This window comes from Geotrypetes seraphini, chromosome 1 (assembly GCF_902459505.1).
Source record: "Geotrypetes seraphini chromosome 1, aGeoSer1.1, whole genome shotgun sequence".
NCBI lineage: Eukaryota > Metazoa > Chordata > Amphibia > Gymnophiona > Dermophiidae > Geotrypetes > Geotrypetes seraphini.
The window spans coordinates 198,217,183-198,235,067 of record NC_047084.1 but is presented as its reverse complement, the minus strand read 5'-3'; the positions used below and the strand labels follow the sequence as shown (position 1 = coordinate 198,235,067).

The 17,885-nt window shown below is 43.7% G+C and overlaps 1 protein-coding gene across 5 annotated transcripts in view; it reads right to left on the bottom strand.

Moving 5' to 3' along the window:
• Positions 1 to 17,885, bottom strand: part of FAM149A (family with sequence similarity 149 member A) — a 137,779-nt gene that overhangs the window by 46,467 nt on the left and 73,427 nt on the right. For all 5 annotated transcript variants that reach the window (XR_004539360.1, XM_033943819.1, XM_033943829.1 and 2 more), the window contains exons 2-4: positions 11,011 to 11,121; positions 5,429 to 5,561; positions 4,991 to 5,133 (exon numbers count right to left, since the gene is read on the bottom strand). Coding sequence is in view for 4 of the 5 variants with exons in the window: in XM_033943819.1 (XP_033799710.1) it covers positions 4,991 to 5,133; positions 5,429 to 5,561; positions 11,011 to 11,121 (387 nt within the window). In the remaining variant the exon portion in view is untranslated. The remainder of the gene's footprint in view (positions 1 to 4,990; positions 5,134 to 5,428; positions 5,562 to 11,010; positions 11,122 to 17,885) is intronic.

Here is a 17,885-nt window from a genome sequence, read left to right as displayed (position 1 = left end):
AGCGGCCAGCCCCTCAGCCTGGCAGTCCCTGCGCAGACTGAAGAACCGCGGCAGACTGAATAATCAACTCGAAAGCCTCCAGCTGATATGTCCAAAAGGGAGGTGTCCCGTGCCACTAGAGGACTCTGGGTGCCCCTCCTGATGACTGACATAGGCCACTGCTGTGGCATTGTCTGAGAAAACTCGAACTGACTTGCCCACCAGCAAGGACTGGAATTCCATCAATGCTAGATGAAAGGCTCGTGTCTCCAGTACATTGATCAACCAGGATGCCTCCAGCGGCGTCCAGCTGCCCTGAGCCAAGTGACCAAGACACTGAGTCCCCCCCCCCCCCAACCGAGGAGGCTGGCATCAGAGAACAGCACTGTCCACTGGGGATAATCCAAACTCACTCCCTGAATCAGAATGGAAGACTATACCCACCATCGCAGGCTGTTACAAACTAACCCCCGAAGAGGAACGGGAGAGCCCAGATTATGAATCTGTGTCAATCACCGCTGAAGAAATACATACTGAAGAGGGTGCATGGGAACCAAGCCCACCTGATCACTTCCAGGGAAGCCGTTATCGACCCCAAGACCTGCAGAAAGTTCTGCGCCTGAGGGCAGCAACAAGACAACTGGGAGCAAATCTGAAACTGCCAATTGCATACCCTGGGGCTTTTTAAAGGAAAACTCTCCCGACACTGGTGTCGAACAAAAACGCCAAGATGTTCCAAGCATTAAGACAGAGTCAACCGGCATTTGGCAGTTTGACCACCCAGCCCAGGGACTGCAGAAACTCCACAACCCGAGTGGTAACCCAGGAACCCTCCTGAAAGGACATGGCATGAACAACCAGTCGTCGAAATAGGGGTGAACCAGAATGTCCTCCTTGCGCAAGGCTGCTACCACCACCACCACCACCATAATTTTGGTGAAGGTCTGCGGCACAATGGCCAGACCAAAGGGAAGTGCCCACAAAACTGATAATGCTCTCCAAAAATCGCAAAAAAAAAAAAAAAAAAAAGGAATCATTGATAGGAGGGCTAAATCGTGATATGCAGGTATGCCTCCGTCTGGTCGACTGAAGACAGAAATTCCTCAGGCTGGACTACCAGAATAACACATTACAGGGTTGCCATATGGAAAAAGGGAACCCGGAAAGCTCTATTGACACCTTAGAGATCCAAAATGGGCTGAAAAGACCCCTCTATCTTGGGCACCACGAAATAAAAGGAGTACCTGCCAGTGTGAATCTCCTGAGGAGGCACTGGGACTACCGCTTTGAGGTCCAGCAACCTGAGTGGTGTCGGGCGAAAAAAACCCTTCTTCCAAGTTGCCAAACAAGGAGAAGAGAAGAAATGACCTGGTAAAAGTCATGCAAAACTCCAGAGCATAACCGTTCTGAATCATTGCCAGGACTCACTGATCCATGGTGATTTCGGCCCATTCCCATTAAAACTCCCGCAAACGGGCTCTGACTGGAACCTAGGGAAGGACCTGCAATGAGTCATTGGGCGGCAGAGGAACCCCCAGAGGTCGCAACCCCCCCAGCGGGCCCCTCAAAAGAACTGCATGCACTGAAAGAACCATCTAAAAAGAGGATGAACCCTGGCCAGGGCAGTACCTCTGAAAATCACACAAGCGGCCATGGGCAGGACCACCATTCAAAGCATGGCGAGGTCAGTCCTCCGATAACCTAGGCACTTTAGAGACACTCAAGGCCTGAATCAGCATATCCAACTCCTCCCAAAAAAGAAAGGAGCCCCGAAAGAGGAACTTACTGAGCTTAGCTTTAGATGTGGTTGATGTTGCCATGGACTTGGCTGAGGCATGCAAAAAAATCATACATGGCAACAGAGAGATAAGAAGCTCCCAGCTCAATCTTAGCCACTTCCTGAGTCACTAACTCACGGTCAAGAACTCGTTCTGATCACCAAAAACAAGCCCAGGCCACTATGCCCCAAATTGCCGCCTGGTCAGGCGTTCAGTTGAGGCTCCTTTAGATTTAAAAAAAAACCTGGGGAGGTGGGGGAAATGGGGGGGAGGGACAGCGGCAAAGAAAGCAAATAGAATGTTAGGCATGATAAAGAAAGGAATCACGAGTAGATCGGAGAAAGTTATAATGCCGCTTTGTAGGGCAATGGTCAGACCACACTTGGAATACTGTGTCCAACATTAGTCTCCCAACCTAAAGAAGGATATAAAACTGCTGGAGAGGGTGCAGAGATGAGCAATGAAGCTAATAAAAGGTATGGAGAACTTGGAATACGAGGAACAACTTAAGAGACTGTGATTGTTCTCCCTTGAGAAAAGGAGTCTGCGAGGGGATATGATTGAGACTTTCAAAATACTGAAAGGAATCGACAAAATAGAGCAGGAAAAAAAATTATTTACAATGTCCAATGTGACACGGACAAGAGGACATGGACTGAAGCTAAGGGGGGACAAGTCCAGGACAAATATCAGGAAGTTCTGCTTCACCCATCGAGTGGTGGACACCCGGAATGCTCTCCCAGAGGAGGTTATTGTGGAATCCACCATTCTAGGATTTAAAAGCAAACTAGATGCACATCTCCTTACGAGATGAATAGAGGGATATGGGCCTCTACTTGTGCGGATTGCCGGACTTGATGGACCGAAGGTCTGATCCGGAGATGGCAGTTCTTATGACCCTTCTAAGTATGACACCCCTGAGATTGGTAGGAACCCCCGAGAAGGTCTCCCAAGCTCAGTCCGGACAGACAAAGGTACAAGAAAGATTCACTAACCAGATCCAACAGGCCTTAACAAACCTCAGCACAGACTGCACAAAACAAACTACTCCACCTGCTGGAGACTGAGAAAAAACTGATTGTAAGAGGGACTGCGCAGTCCACTGATGTCAAAAGTTAGTGTCTTAGTCTCCACCCGCTGGCAGAGGAGCGTAAACCCATCGGTTTCTGTGCAGATCTGAAGAGACGATAAAGAAACATTATTTTTCATAAAGAAGTTCTTAAGATGGATGTGCAGAGAAGTTGTCTAGAGCTAGTAAAACTTCACTGCTCTCTTTCGGTCCAGTTTCTCTACAATGAGCTCTTGCTGCTGGCACAAAGTGGTTATGGAATCAATCACTAACGGTCTCTATTACAAAGCCGCACAGCAACAGCCCCAAAGCCCTTTAAATCTCTATGGGCTTCGGGGCTGTTAGCGCAGCTTTGTAAAAGAGGCCGTAAATGTTTCTTTGGTTACCCATGCTTTCTTGTTAGCATAATAGTCCACAGGTAGATGACGTACACACTTGAAACATCGTGAATATTGGCTTTTACCAATCACTGCCAACTTTAATTTGTGTGTACCCACAGCATTGGTACATGCGAAAACCTTATCCTTTATGTCCTTAAAACCAAATGGTGCTCGTTCATCAGCTGTTATCAGTGTTTTTCTAGAAACATAGCACCAGTAGAGAGCTGTTTCATCAGCATTGTAAATTTGTTCAGGACCAAGGTTTTCATCAGATATTCACTTGGCAAATTTATCAATGTAACTTTCAGCTGCCTCTTAATAAGCAGAAGATTTTTCACCATAGCATTTGAGATATTTAACACAATGGAGTTTCTTAAATTTCTCTAGCCAATCTTTTGAATATTCACACTCACTGTCAATGCTCAGTTCTAGATGGTATATTTTGACATGCTTCATTACCATCAAACCAGTCAATGGCGTGCATTTGCGCCTTCTTTGCTGAACCCACTCAATCAGCACATAATCTAAATCTTCATTTTTGCCCTATGTAATGTTTTTCTGGTTTTCATTAATTTCTGGTCATCACTCTCACTGTAAAATTTCAACATCTTTCTGAGTAGAATTTGTGGCTCTTTGCCACTTTCCAACCGTCCGACCTGAATTGTGCAGAAATCAGTTGAAACGCATTCATCTGCATTGGTTTCAATGTGTTTCAGGTCAAGCAAATTGACTAATTCCAGTTCACGTCAAATTTCAGTTTTTGGAGCTTTTCAGTTTTTGGTATTTTGTATTAATTGGATCCTCCTAAGTGATTTTGCAGTAGACTCTACAATAGGGAATTACAATGATCTAGTTGAGAAATAACCAGGGAATGATTCGCACAAAGCTACTGCAATGTGAAGGAAGTTGCCTCTACCAGAATGGACATGTGGGAGAGAAAAGTTACATAAGAATCAAAGGTAATGCCAAAAATCTTAATGGAATCCTTCAGCAATATCTGTGACCTTGAATTGTGGGAACATATAGTAACATAGGTGAGCCAGTAGGGCAGCTGATTTAGCAGCATTTCATTTTAGGCCATTCTTACTGTAGCTAGCCAAATCAACAAGTCAGTCCAGCTTGGCTGAGATTTCCAAAATATCATCAATAAAGCGCAATTCCAAGATAAACATTGAATATTGTCTGCCTAAATTGGGCCAACACCAGAATACAACACTGTTTATTGTTTTCTGCTTTGTTGATTAAAAGAAAACATGGATTACCAAGCTTTAAGAAATAAAAATAAATATGCATTAAGCAATTTATTAACTGAACTTAGTTGTCCCCATCAAAGAGTAAGACAGCAATGCATTTTATCTCTGATTCTTAGTAATTGTGGCTTGGTGATAGGAGAAATGCAAAATTATCCCCTTTATCACTACTCAACTTCTGCATATTGTGATTCCTTTGTCAACTCCCTATACTGGCCATCAACCAAATTAAAAATGAATAGTAATATTACGAATAACATTTATTCTTCTCTTCTTTTTTTGAAGATCTCTTTCGGTCTGATGCCAGTCTGCACACCCAAAAGATACCTCCATACATGCTTCTAAAATTGGACTGTGATGAACACAATTTGTTTCCTTCTCCAAGGATAATGGCTATCATCTTAAAGGGAACTTCCAAACAGTCAACCCAAAGCATGCAAGACCCAGTCTACTTCTAGAATGAGAATATCCACTATGTGTCAACAAGGTAGATAGCATGGAAAAACAACATTACTGAATATTGGTTTTATGTACCTGAGGTGAAGAGATCGTTTGGTCCACTCTTTACATTCTGCTTGCAGACTCTGGGTTTGTGAGCTCACATTGCCTTCAAACAGTATTTCATCCACATCCCAAAACAGCTGATGTACTCTCTTTGTATTAGCTTTATCAAACTCCTACCAGGTCAAAGATTGAGACAAAGGGTCAAAATAACGTTAAGCAAACAAGTCAAAATCCAACTGGTTTCAGGAGATAGAAGAGCACTGTTTATTATTTCCTGTTTTATATTTAATAGCTTTTGAAAATATTTCTGCTTCACAGCTCAAATTTTGTTACCCCCTAGTTGTACTACATCGAGTTTGGCACTTTGGCACTTTTTAAAATGTATCTTCTTGTGAAACTTTTTCTAAGAAAACAAAATGTTGAGGACAACTAACCCAAAAAATAAACACAGCAATAACAAATACCTACATCATCTGTCCAGGAATAAACAGAACTCCTCTCAGTCGACACACCAGTTGTATAGCTCTGTATTCCAGACCAAGAATTATTCAAGTCTGTTGGTGTGGTTTGTCCACTTGTGGAAAGTGATGAAATAGATTCACTGATGGCAAAAAAGAGATTTGTAACCCATCAGTACTGACAGTATGTTCAAGTATTCCAGTGCCATGTTTTGAAGCCTTGGCCTTGATTGTAACATTCAGGAATCACTTTTGCAAAATGCACCACCTATGCTAGCAGGCATCTAGTCTAGAGCCTCTCAACACGTGGTACACGTACCCCAGGGGGTATGTGGCACCAGAATTGTATGTCTCCCAACTTCCTTCTGCCATCCCATATCTCCCACCATCCTTGTCTTCTCTCCCTGGCCTCTCTCCCCACCGGACCAGCAGCGGCAGCTCACTGTGTGCTTTTAGCTTCTCCACTGCCGCTAGCATTAATTTAGCTGGCATTCCATCAGGCAGCCTTGGCTTACCTCTGACGCAAAAGGAAGTTGCACCATCAGAGGCGGGCTGGCCTAGTAAAGGCTCTGAGGCTGCCTGAAAGAATCGCAGCTAAACTAACAATAGCGGCAGCTGTGTTGGGAAGTTAAAAGCACAGTGAGTTGCAGCTAGGGAGAGGAGATATACTGCTGGACAGGGAGAAGAGGTACTGCTGGACAGGGAGAAGGAGAGGTGCTGCTGGACAAGGGGGAGGTAAAGGGAAGGGAGAAGAGGTGCTGCTGGACCTGGCAGAAGGGGAAGGGAAGGGAAAGGTGCTGCTGAACTTGAACGAGAAGGGGAGGGAAAGGAAAGATGCAGCACGCTGGAGGGGAGGGCGAGATGAGGCATGGAGAAAGAGCATATTGGTTGTGAGTGGAGTTGGGGGAGGGATGAAAGGAAAATTGTTGCAGGATGAGTGAGAGTGGTGAGAGAGGGAGAAATGGACATGGTGTGCAGGAGAGAGAGAAATGGTGCATGGGGAGAGAGCATGTTGTGAATGGGGTTGGGGAGAGATGGACTGGGGGTGGAAGGGAGGGATGTCACACTTGAGGGAAGGGGCAAGGGGAAAGCATGCTGGAGGCATAGAAACATAGAAACATGATGGCAGATAAAGGTCAAATAGCCCATATAGTCTGCCCATCCACAGTAACCATTATCTCTTTCTCTCTCCGAGAGAGCCAACATGCCTATCGCAGGCCCTCTTGAATTCAGACACAGTCTCCATCTCCACCATCTCTTTCGGGAAACTGTTCCACGCATCTACCACCCTTTCTGTAAGAAAGTATTTCCTTAGATTACTCCAGAGTCTATCGCCTCTTAACTTCTTCTTAAGCCCTCTCATTCCAAAGCTTCCTTTCAAATGAAAGAGACTTGACTCATGCACATTTACATTATGTAAGTATTTAAATGCTCTATCATATCTCCCCTCTCCTGCCTTTCCTCCAAAGTATACAGATTGAGATCTTTAAGTCTGTCCCTATACTCCTTATGAGGCAGAAAGTGTCGGATTCAAAGAGAGAGAGGGGGAGAGATGGACAGGGAGGGAAGGAGAAATGTCACACTCAGGAGAAGGGGAGAGGGCAAAGAGTAAAAAGTTGGACTCATGCAAGGAGAGAGATGTTGGTTGGGGGAGGGAATGAGGACTGGATGGAAGAAATTGCATTACAATTAGTACTATTATTATGGGGGTAGGGTCTGGGGCAGATCTGGGGCGAAGTTTCTCGGTTGATATCTGTTAGACTTAGGGAGTACTTGGCTTGAAGAAGTTGAGAAACTCCGATCTAGTATATACTGTTTAGAAATCAGAGGTTCCCAAAATCTGTCCTGGATTATTCACAGACTGGTTGAGTTTTCAGGATGTCCACAATGAATATACATGAGACAGATCTGCCTGCCCAGCTTCCTCTGCATATAAATTTATCTCAGTCACGTTCATGAAAATCTGACATTTCAGAAAATGGAAAACTATCACAGCACAATGGGACTTACTCAGCCTTCCAACAAGTTTTAGATTTTATACAACTACATACACTGCCTGATGCCAAATGTATCCTATTGCAAACCATCCTTACAAATCAATCCTGTTGGATGGTTCCACTTGTTTATCAACTGCTAAATACATTTGGGCTCTCTATAGATACTCTTCAAATTCATTTCCATCTGAGTACATCACCTAGCATTTTCATCAATGAACATACCAGCGTAACCCCTAGCTTTAGTACTGAGGGGCAGATGTTCAATAGCATACTGTTTGAGTAATGCTGGTTGTAGCCAGTCTAGCTTGTGATTTAGTTCAGCCTCTAATGCACAAAAGGGACAGAGAGGGAAAAATGCTTGAGTACCTGATTGTAAAAACCGCTTAGATAACCTTGATAGGCGGTATATAAAAATCCTAATAAACTTAAACTTAAACTTCTCGGCAGCTTTTATTGACAACAATAGCAGCCACCAAGATTCATATGCAAATGCATTACAAGGAGCTCATTAGTATTAAATGAGCATTCCGTGTAATGCACAGCAAGAACGCCCACCTTTTAGCGTGCAAACTTTTCCGGCAGGTTGGAGCTGTCAGTAGCATGAATGTAAGAGCATTTTACCTAAATTTTAAAGTCAGTGGCCATGTGTGTGTTTTGTGTACGTCCCTTACGTCCCTTACAGCCACACCTAACAGTTACATCTAAAACCACCATGGAACACACGCACAAATACTTCCGACCTCACCGCAGCAAACAGGTTTCAGCTGCAAGTTTTTGGTTTTGTCCTTCCTGCTGCTTGTTCACAGCTCTGGCAATAATGGCTCTGCACTGTTCTGGGCCTGCGCACAACAGCAGTGCCTACCGCTCAGCTCTTGTGTGCAGGCACTAGGCGTGTTCCTCTCCCCTGTTACCGCCGATCCTCAACACAAACAGTGTGCATATAATTTGCTAAGACCCGTGAAACGTTGGCTGTATGCAGGACACAGAAGTTTAGTAACACAGTAAACAGCACTGTTTAAAATCTCAGTCCCTAAAAGAACTTTAGTGGCATAGGGTCATTCTAAACCAGGGGTGTCAAAGTCCCTCCTCGAGGGCCGCAATCCAGTCGGGTTTTCAGGATTTCCCCAATGAATATGCATGAGATCTATTAGCATACAACAAAAGCAGTGCACGCAAATAGATCTCATGCATATTCATTGGGCAAATCCTGAAAATCCGACTGGAATGCGGCCCTCGAGGAGGGACTTTGACACCCCTGTTCTAAACGGAAGTTTCTTGGAGCCAATGATGTGGGTGGAGGTGGTTTGAGCTTTAGCTCTGCCACGTTAGATCTGAGGCTTTTTCTTCCGTTAGATTTGACCTTCAGCTAACAAAGTGGAGTATTTTTGAATATTTTGGCATATAATTTGCATGCCATTTGTATTGAGAATCACCCAGTAAAACTAAATTGCTCTGTAACCCGGTGCTTTGTGGCAGTTTGCGGTGTTCCGTGCAATGGTCCCCATGAGACTATTGCTAGGAGTTGAAAACATCATTTTGTCAGCTAGCATGGCTGGAGCAAAAAACATATTACTGTAGGATCAAATTCTATAAATGGCACTGAACAATCAGCGCCAAAAAAATGAGCACCAAGGGCCCGAATCTATATAGGTTGCTTAAAAAAGTCAGCACCGACTAGTGCGATGCTAAGCGAGATTCAATCAAAGTTAGACACACAGTATAGAATCAAGCTTAGTGCCACCTAAGTGACATTAGATGTCACTAGGTATCCTAACTTTAGGTGCACCTTATTTATACCAGGGTTTTCATTGCCTAACTATCTGCACCTAAATTAGGCACCTAATGGCACCAAACTCAAAAACATGCCCACCATTCGACCCTAATCATGCCCACTTATAGGTAGGCACTGATACACTTAAGTGCCTACATCAGCTAGGTGCACCGATGTAGGCACCTAACTTTTTAGGCAGACTATATAGAATTTGCTACTCTATAAACCGCAATCTGAGTTAGGCAGCATTTATAGAATACCACTTAGCGCTGGGATCCGCATCTAACTTTTAGGAGGGAGGATTTATATACCACCTGAACCCTGGTGTAAATCTTCATGCCTAAATTACAGTAGGTGCGGAGCAGACATATTCTGTAACAACGCGTGCAAATTCTTGCAATGTCCATAACCCACCCCCAGTCATGCATCTTTATAGAATAGTGCCTAGCAACATGCATGCATAAATTCTAATTGGTGCTAATTAGCATCAATACTTGATTGTTTGCATCCAACTGTTGGTACTAATTGTCTTGTTAAACAATTAAGTTGCACGCACAATTCAAGCACGTGCCCAAATTTATGCGTTAAATTTCTGAGCACTATATACAGAATTAAAGGGATAGTGCGCATAGGTATATAATGCACAATCAATGAAAAAATCTTGATATAACATGCCCACAAAAGTAATGCAAGCCTTATATGTGTAAAAATAGGGCAGTTTTCTACCAGCTTTCTATCCCTCTCTCCCATCTTCCTGTGCAGCAGAACCCTTGCCCAGCTTCTATCCTTCCTTCCTTCCCTCCCATCCCTAGTGCAGCAGAACCCTTGCCCAGCTTCTATTTCCTTCCCTCCCGTCCCTTGTGCAGCACCCATTCCCCGTCCCTGCCACACAGCTGAACCCCCGCTGACCCTCTATCCTTCCCTCTCATTTGAACCCCGCCAAACGTGAGCCGTACATACCTCCATCCAGAGCAGCGTCGGGCCGTCAGCACTCTAAACAGGCTGTTTTACGGCTTTCTCTCGGCCGTTGGGGAGTTCCCTCTGCCACCTCACTGATGATGTCATCAGTAACGCGGCACACGGAAGGCCCCGGGAGACGGCCGCGAAGAAGCCTGTTTAGAGTGCTGCCGGCCCGACACTGCTCTGGAGGGAGGTATGCAGGGCTTGTGGTCTGTGGGGTTCGGATGGGAGGGAAGGATGGAGGGTCAGCGGGGGTTTGGCTGCGCGGAGGGAGGGGGAAGCGCTGCTGCCAGCAAATCAAGGGATTAGGGCTTATTTTTGGGGTAGGGCTTATATTAAAACCTACCCCGAAAATCATGCTAGGGCTTATTTCGGGGTAGTTCTTATTTTCGGGGAAACACGGTAAACAGAAACACAGATGGAAACATGATGGAAGATAAGGCCAAATGGCCCTTCTAGTCTTCCCATTCGCATTAGTCATTATCTCTTTCTCTTTCCAAGAGATCCGACGTACCTATCCCAGGCCCTTTTGAATTCACACATAGTCTGTCTCCACCACCTCTTCTGAGAGACTGTTCCATGCATCTACCACCCTTTCTGTAAAAAAGTATTTCCTTAGATTACTCCAGAGCCTATCATCTCTTAACTTCATCCTATGCCCTCTCATTGCAGAGTTTCCTTTCAAATGAAAGAGACTTGATTCATGCACATTTACATTATGTAGGTATTTAAATATCTCTATCATATCTCCCCTCTTCCGCCTTTCCTACAAAGTATAAAATGCACCAATGATTTGGACTCACCAAGTAAAACAACTAATTCAAGTGGTACTGGACTAACAAATGACAAATGGAGAATGCATACCAGCTGTAATTATGAATGGCTTCTTGCACGTGTCTTGTGAAATGCACGGGAAGGGTGTATCCATCTTTGTCTGTGCTACAATCACCTGCAGCTCTCCGGGAGATCCCTTTTCTAGACAAAAAACAAAAATTGTAGCAAATATTAACATCTCAAACATTTTTGCACAGCCAGGACAGATTCTGTTGTACTCCGATACCACTACAATTCTTTCTTTCATATTCAAAGCAATATTTCAAGAAGCAATTTCTTGCAAAGTCTTGCATTGTAACTGTATGTGAATGCACTGTAGAATCTTTGGACTTGATATTCAGAAAAAGCTAAGTGCTTAAGGGGTCCTTTTATCAAGCTGCGGTAGGGAGTTTAATGCGCGTTAAACCGCCTGCCGCGCTAGCCACTAACGCCTGCATTGAGCAGGCGTTAGTTTTTTAGCTGGCCGCGGGGGTTAGCGCGTGATGAAATGTCCAACGCGCTAACCCCGCTAGCACGGCTTGATAAAAGGACCCCTAAATTTGAGACTTATTTTAAGCCAAATTTAAAAATCTAAGGGTAAAACTGTAGTTAAAAAGTAGCCTTAGTGCACCCTTACACAGGTCATTCCCATGCTAAGGCAATTTTTACCACTGGGGTAAAAATGACTGACATTCCTATCCCACCACCCTTTAAAAAAAAAAAAAAAAAAAAAAAGCCACGCTAGCAGCTGCCATGCAGCAAACGCCCTGAAGCCATTTAAATCTCTATAGGCTTTAGGGCAGTTACCACAGCGACAGCTGCTAGCATGGCTTTGTAAAAAAAAAAATAAATAAAAGCCATGTGATAATTTTATAGACCGACACACTCAAAAACATAGCAGAATAATTATTAATATAAGTGTTGGTTTAATAATTAACATGTGCTAATTTTGCCATTGATGTGTGGCCATTAAAACTAAGATAGCCAACCATCTGCTACCTTGGTATACCCTCATGCATACATATTCCTATTGCCTTCTTAAGGATCCTCAGCGGCACCACTTAGGGCTCAATTCAATCTCATTGCCCCAAGCTTTACGTGTCAACTCTTCATCGGGTCCTATCTTAACTTAATTGTATCATTTTTATATATCATTTTTTACTTTTGTTAAAGTTTTTTTTATATTAAATAAATTAGTACAATTTTTGTAAGAAGCTATACTTAGCTCTTAAACTTGTGGTCTCTGGCCCAGGGATTGTCATACCGACATGTTTCGCTATATATTAGCTTTATCAAAGAACATCCCCGTGTGTTCAATCGCCAGCAACCCGACCACTCTACCTATAGAGATCCTATAGAGATAAATATACCTATAGAGATAAATTGTACTAATTTATTTAATATAAAAAAAACTTTAACAAAAGTAAAAAATGATATATAAAAATGATACAATTAAGTTAAGATAGGACCCGATGAAGAGTTGACACATAAATCTTGGGGCAATGAGATTGAATTGAGCCCTAAGTGGTGCCGCTGAGGATCCTTAAGAAGGCAATAGGAATATGTATGCATGAGGGTATACCAAGGTAGCAGATGGTTGGCTATCTTTGGAAGAATAATTATTGATTAGAGTCCCTTGTGAAGAATTTGTGTGGTGCTATTGTAAAGACATTAAAACTAAGAGGCACATGAGCCTTTTACCACAATCCATTATGTAGGCGGTAAGGGCTCACGTGCTAATGCTAATTGGTTAATGTGCGGCAATGTAGCTGTGTTAACAGATCGGTGTGGAACATGCCTACTCTCCACCCTCCAGACATGCCCCTGAGCCAAAAAGGGCCACCTCAGCATGTGCTTCTATTTTTTTTGCTGCGGTAAGAACACACTATTGCTCACTGCAGCTTTGTCAAAGTGCCGTAAGTTTGAAAAAAAAAATAAAAAAAAGTTATGGTCATTAATTTGCATATATTTACGAGCCTAGTCCTGAAAATTTCAGCGCAAGTTTCTAAGGTTTTTCTTTGCCCTAAATCCATCTCTGTTACCCACTTTTTATGCTCTTAAATTTAAGATTTTAGTGAAATTTTGTGCATTAATTTAGGCACTCGGCCCTCGTAAATTTTCAAAGTGGCCAATTTATATGCATAACTCAAAGGTTAAATGTGAACCTCAGCACTATCTAATAATGTTTTTGGGTGAAGGTTCAAACCAATATAGATGCTAAACAATTCAGCTGAGAGAAATTATCTCACAGCATTACCACCTTTCCTCCACATTTATAGTTTAGTTCCTCAGCGGGCCACCACACACTCAAGCGTTCTCATAGGGCATGGCTTTACGCTATTAAGGTTTATTGATAGTACACTTAGCGATGTCCTCAGGCAGATAGACAAGCTAAAGAGCGACAAGTCGCCAGGTCCGGATAGCATTCACCCAAGGGTGCTCAAGGAATTAAGGAATGAAATAGCAGAAACACTTCAGCAAATATGCAACCTATCCCTAAAAACTGGAGAGATCCCGGAGGACTGGAAAATAGCTAATGTCACGCCCATCTTCAAGAAGGGTTCGAGGGGCGACCCGGGAAACTATAGGCCGGTAAGCCTCACATCGGTCCCGGGAAAGATGATGGAGGCACTGATTAAGGACAGCATCTGTGACCATATCGAAAAAAATGGACAGCTAAGGTCGAGCCAGCATGGGTTCTGCAAGGGTAGGTCGTGCCTCACAAACTTGTTGTACTTCTTTGAGGGGGTAAACAACCAGGTGGACAAAGGAGAACCCATAGACATAATTTACCTAGACTTCCAGAAAGCCTTCGATAAGGTACCACATGAGCGGTTGCTCAGGAAGCTATGGAACCATGGGGTGCACGGGGAGGTCCACCGATGGATCAAAAACTGGCTGGCAGACAGGAAGCAGAGGGTTGGTGTAAAGGGCCATTACTCGGACTGGCAAGGGGTCACGAGCGGGGTTCCTCAAGGATCGGTGCTGGGACCGCTCCTGTTTAACATATTCATTGACGACCTGGAGGCGGGAACAAAATGCGAGGTCATCAAATTTGCAGATGACACCAAACTATTCAGCAAGGTTGAAACCACGGTTGACTGCGAGAATCTCCAAAGGGATCTTACGACATTGGAAGAATGGGCGAAAAAGTGGCAAATGAGCTTCAATGTAGGGAAATGCAAGGTCATGCATATAGGGAGAAGGAACCCGATGTTCACTTACAAAATGGGGGGATCAATGCTAGGGGTCAGTAATCTGGAAAGAGACTTGGGAGTGATGGTAGACACGACATTGAAGGCGTCGGCACAATGCGCCACAGCCTCGAGGAAAGCAAACCAAATGTTAGGTATCATTAAGAAGGGTATCTCGACCAGAACGAAGGAAGTCATCCTGCCACTGTACCGGGCTATGGTGCGCCCGCATCTGGAATACTGTGTACAGTACTGGTCACCGTACCTCAAAAAGGACATGGCAATGCTTGAGGGAGTCCAGAGAAGAGCAACTAAACTGATTAAGGGTATGGAAAACCTTACATACACTGACAGACTGAAGAAGCTGGGGCTGTTCTCCCTGGAAAAGCGGAGACTCAGAGGAGATATGATAGAGACCTTCAAGATCCTGAGGGGCATCGAAAAGGTTGACAAAGACAGATTTTTCAATTTGAAAGAAACCACAAGAACAAGGGGTCACTCGATGAAATTGAAGGGGGACAGGTTTAAAACAAACGCAAGGAAGTACTTTTTCACACAGAGGGTGTTGGACACATGGAACACCCTTCCGGAGGCCGTGATAAGAAATAGCACAGTACAGGGTTTCAAGGATGACCTGGATAGGTTCCTGGAAGACAAAGGGATTGAGGGGTACAGATAAGAGCAGTGGAAGGTTTAGAGATAACTGTAGAGGTAGGCAATAAAATTAGTCAGGGACCGCTGACCAGGCAATATGCCTGATGGGCCGCCGCGTGAGCGGACCGCTGGGCTGGATGGACCTCTGGTCTGCCCCGGCGGAGGCGACTACTTATGTACTTATGTACTTATGATTGTAAGTAGTTGGGACGGTGGATTAAGGAAACTTAACTCTCTGTTTTTATATTTTATAGGGAGTGGGAACCTTGATAAAGCCCAATAATTTTTATGGGCGAAACATGTCGGTGTACTCACACATATTCCCCTGCACAGCGTCTCGCTAAAAGCTAAGTACTTTTAGTATATAGAATTTAACCACAAAGTATACGCAAGAAGTGTGCATATATTTATATATAAAAAAATATACTAGTTCCAATGAGGAGTGGGAGCGTAAAGCCATGCCCTATGAGAACGCTTGAGTGTGTGGTGGCCCGCTGAGGAACAGTAAACTAAAGAAAACTAAACTATAAATGTGGAGGAAAGGTGGTAATGCTGTGAGATAATTTCTCTCAGCTGAATTGTTTAACTCAAAGGTTAGGCACATAAATCATTTGAATGTTGTGCCCTCTGTGTAATATAGGTCAGACTCTGTGAAAAGTTTTCTCTTAAACTGTGTCTAAAAAAAAAAAAAAGCAACAAATCATTTCAATAGGGTCTATAATCTTGGCGTATTGAATAAAGGAATCAGCCATGATGTCCGGGTATCATTTGGTTATGTGGGGAGCAATTTTATAACCAGAAATCTAAGGGAGAAGTCTAAACAGACTTCCAGAACCAGCTTCAACAGCACACAATTTCCATGCATAAATTTACACCTGTTCTAACAAAGGTATATGTGTATGTGCTCTAGGCATGCAGTAGTCTATTTAAAGAAAATGTGTGTGTTGCAACTCTAAACTAAACTAAACTAAACCTTAGGTTTGTATACCGCACCATCTCCACAAGCGTAGAGCTCGGCACGGTTTACAGGGTTAGGTTGAAAAGGAGCTACAATTAAGGGTTATAGGAAAGGAGCTAGGAAGATAAAGAAGGTCAGGGTACCAAAGAGCAGGAGGTGTTAGATTTTTGAAAAGAGCCAAGTTTTCAGGTGTTTGTGGAAGGATTGGAGGGAGCTTGAAATTCTGAGCGGGGATGTGAGGTTGTTCCAGAGTTCTGTGGTTCTAAAGGGGAGGGATGTTCCTAGTTTTCCTACGCGGGATATACCTTTTGCAGAGGGGAATGATAATTTCAGTTTCTGACTCCATCTTGTTCAAACTACATTCCCAAGAATGCCTATACACTTCTCCCTCTGGTTTTTAGCTTGTTGGCTCCTCCCCCCAAATTACATCAGTTTACATAGAGAAATTGCTGAGTCCAGAGAAAATTGCTGATTCCCAGCACTTTCTTTACCGTGTTTTGCCTCTCCTTCAGGAACAGGTCAGGTCTCCCACCATATTATTCAGTTTCACCATATTCACAATGGTTTTTTAATAGAAAAACAGCGAATAAAATATGAAAAAGTTATTCGTGGTTTTTCTGTATTTGCGGTTCTGTTAATCCCCTATCACAGCGAATACGGAGGGAGAAGTGTATACAGGGGGAGGGGGCAGTGGTGCAGTGAGGATAAGTTGCACTCAGGGCACTGGCGCCCCTCCCCCACCCCATCACCACTCCTTTCTGACACTCTCTGCTGCGCGCACGCCCCTCTTCCCTTTCCCCATGCCTTTTTAATTTTCCAGGTGAGAGCAACACCACAAACTTGCTGCCTGCGTCGTGTTGGCCATCCCTCTAACATCACTTCCTAGGCGCGGGGCCCGGAAGTGACATCCGTGAGAGGCAACATGAAGTGGGCAGCACGTTCATAATGCTGCTTGTGCAGGAAAAATTAAAGAGGTACGAGGGAACGGGTGCGCAGCAGGGGGGGAGGAGTCGGGAAGGAAGGAGGACAAGTGCCTACACCCTTTACAAAGACCGCGCCCCCGCACCTCCTTTACTACGCCAGTGGGGGGGGGGGTGTTCTATATGTGCACTGAAAAAAAAATTGATGCTAAGAGCTACTCTATAAAGGGCACACACCCTTTATAGAATCTCACTTAGCACAGATTCCCATGTCTAATTTTAGGTGCCAGACTTACGCCTGCTGAAACCTGGTGTAAATGCTGGTGCCCTGTAGCAGTATTTTATAACTATGCACGCAACTTCAGAATGCTCCTGATACATTCAGGGCCATGCCCCCTTTTAAGTTATGCACTAGCAGTTAGGTGCCATGCCTTACAGAATACGCAGTCAGATGAACAAACAAATTTTAATGAGCAACAATTAACTTTGGTCAGCACCCAATTATTTTTTATTAATTATGATCATACATAATTCAATCACATTCTAAAGCAAAATAATGGTACAAATCATGGGAGAGAGAAAGAAAGAAATATTACATCTTCAAATCATAATTAAAAAATAATGGCCCGTATAATATCAATTATCCACATTTTGATTTTCAATAACAGCCTCTCTATCCAAAAGTAATCTCTCTAATTGATCCGGTTAAAAAAAACAAACATAAGGCACCTTTAAATGAGTAATCATACATTTGGCTGGAAATTTCAGGAAAAAAGTACCAGTAACACCTAAAGCCAATACCCGAGATTTAAACTGGAGAAACTTTTTTCTCCTGGCCTGGGTTGCTCTAGAAAAGGGGTAGGGAACTCCGGTCCTCGAGAGCCGTATTCCAGTCGGGTTTTCAGGATTTCCCCCAATGAATATGCATGATATCTATTTGCATGCATTCAATGCATATTCATTGGGGAAATCCTGAAAACCCGACTGGAATACGGCTCTCGAGGACCGGAGTTCCCTACCCCTGCTCTAGAAACATCAGGAAACATTTGCAATTTCTGGCCACAAAACAGGAAATCTTTTTCTTAGTAAATATTTCTTCAAAACTAAACTCTTATCATTCTCAGAGGAGAAAGTGACCAGGAGGGTAGTGCGATCTGATATGTCATCTTGAACTGTTTCCAGGAAAACAGTTAAATAATC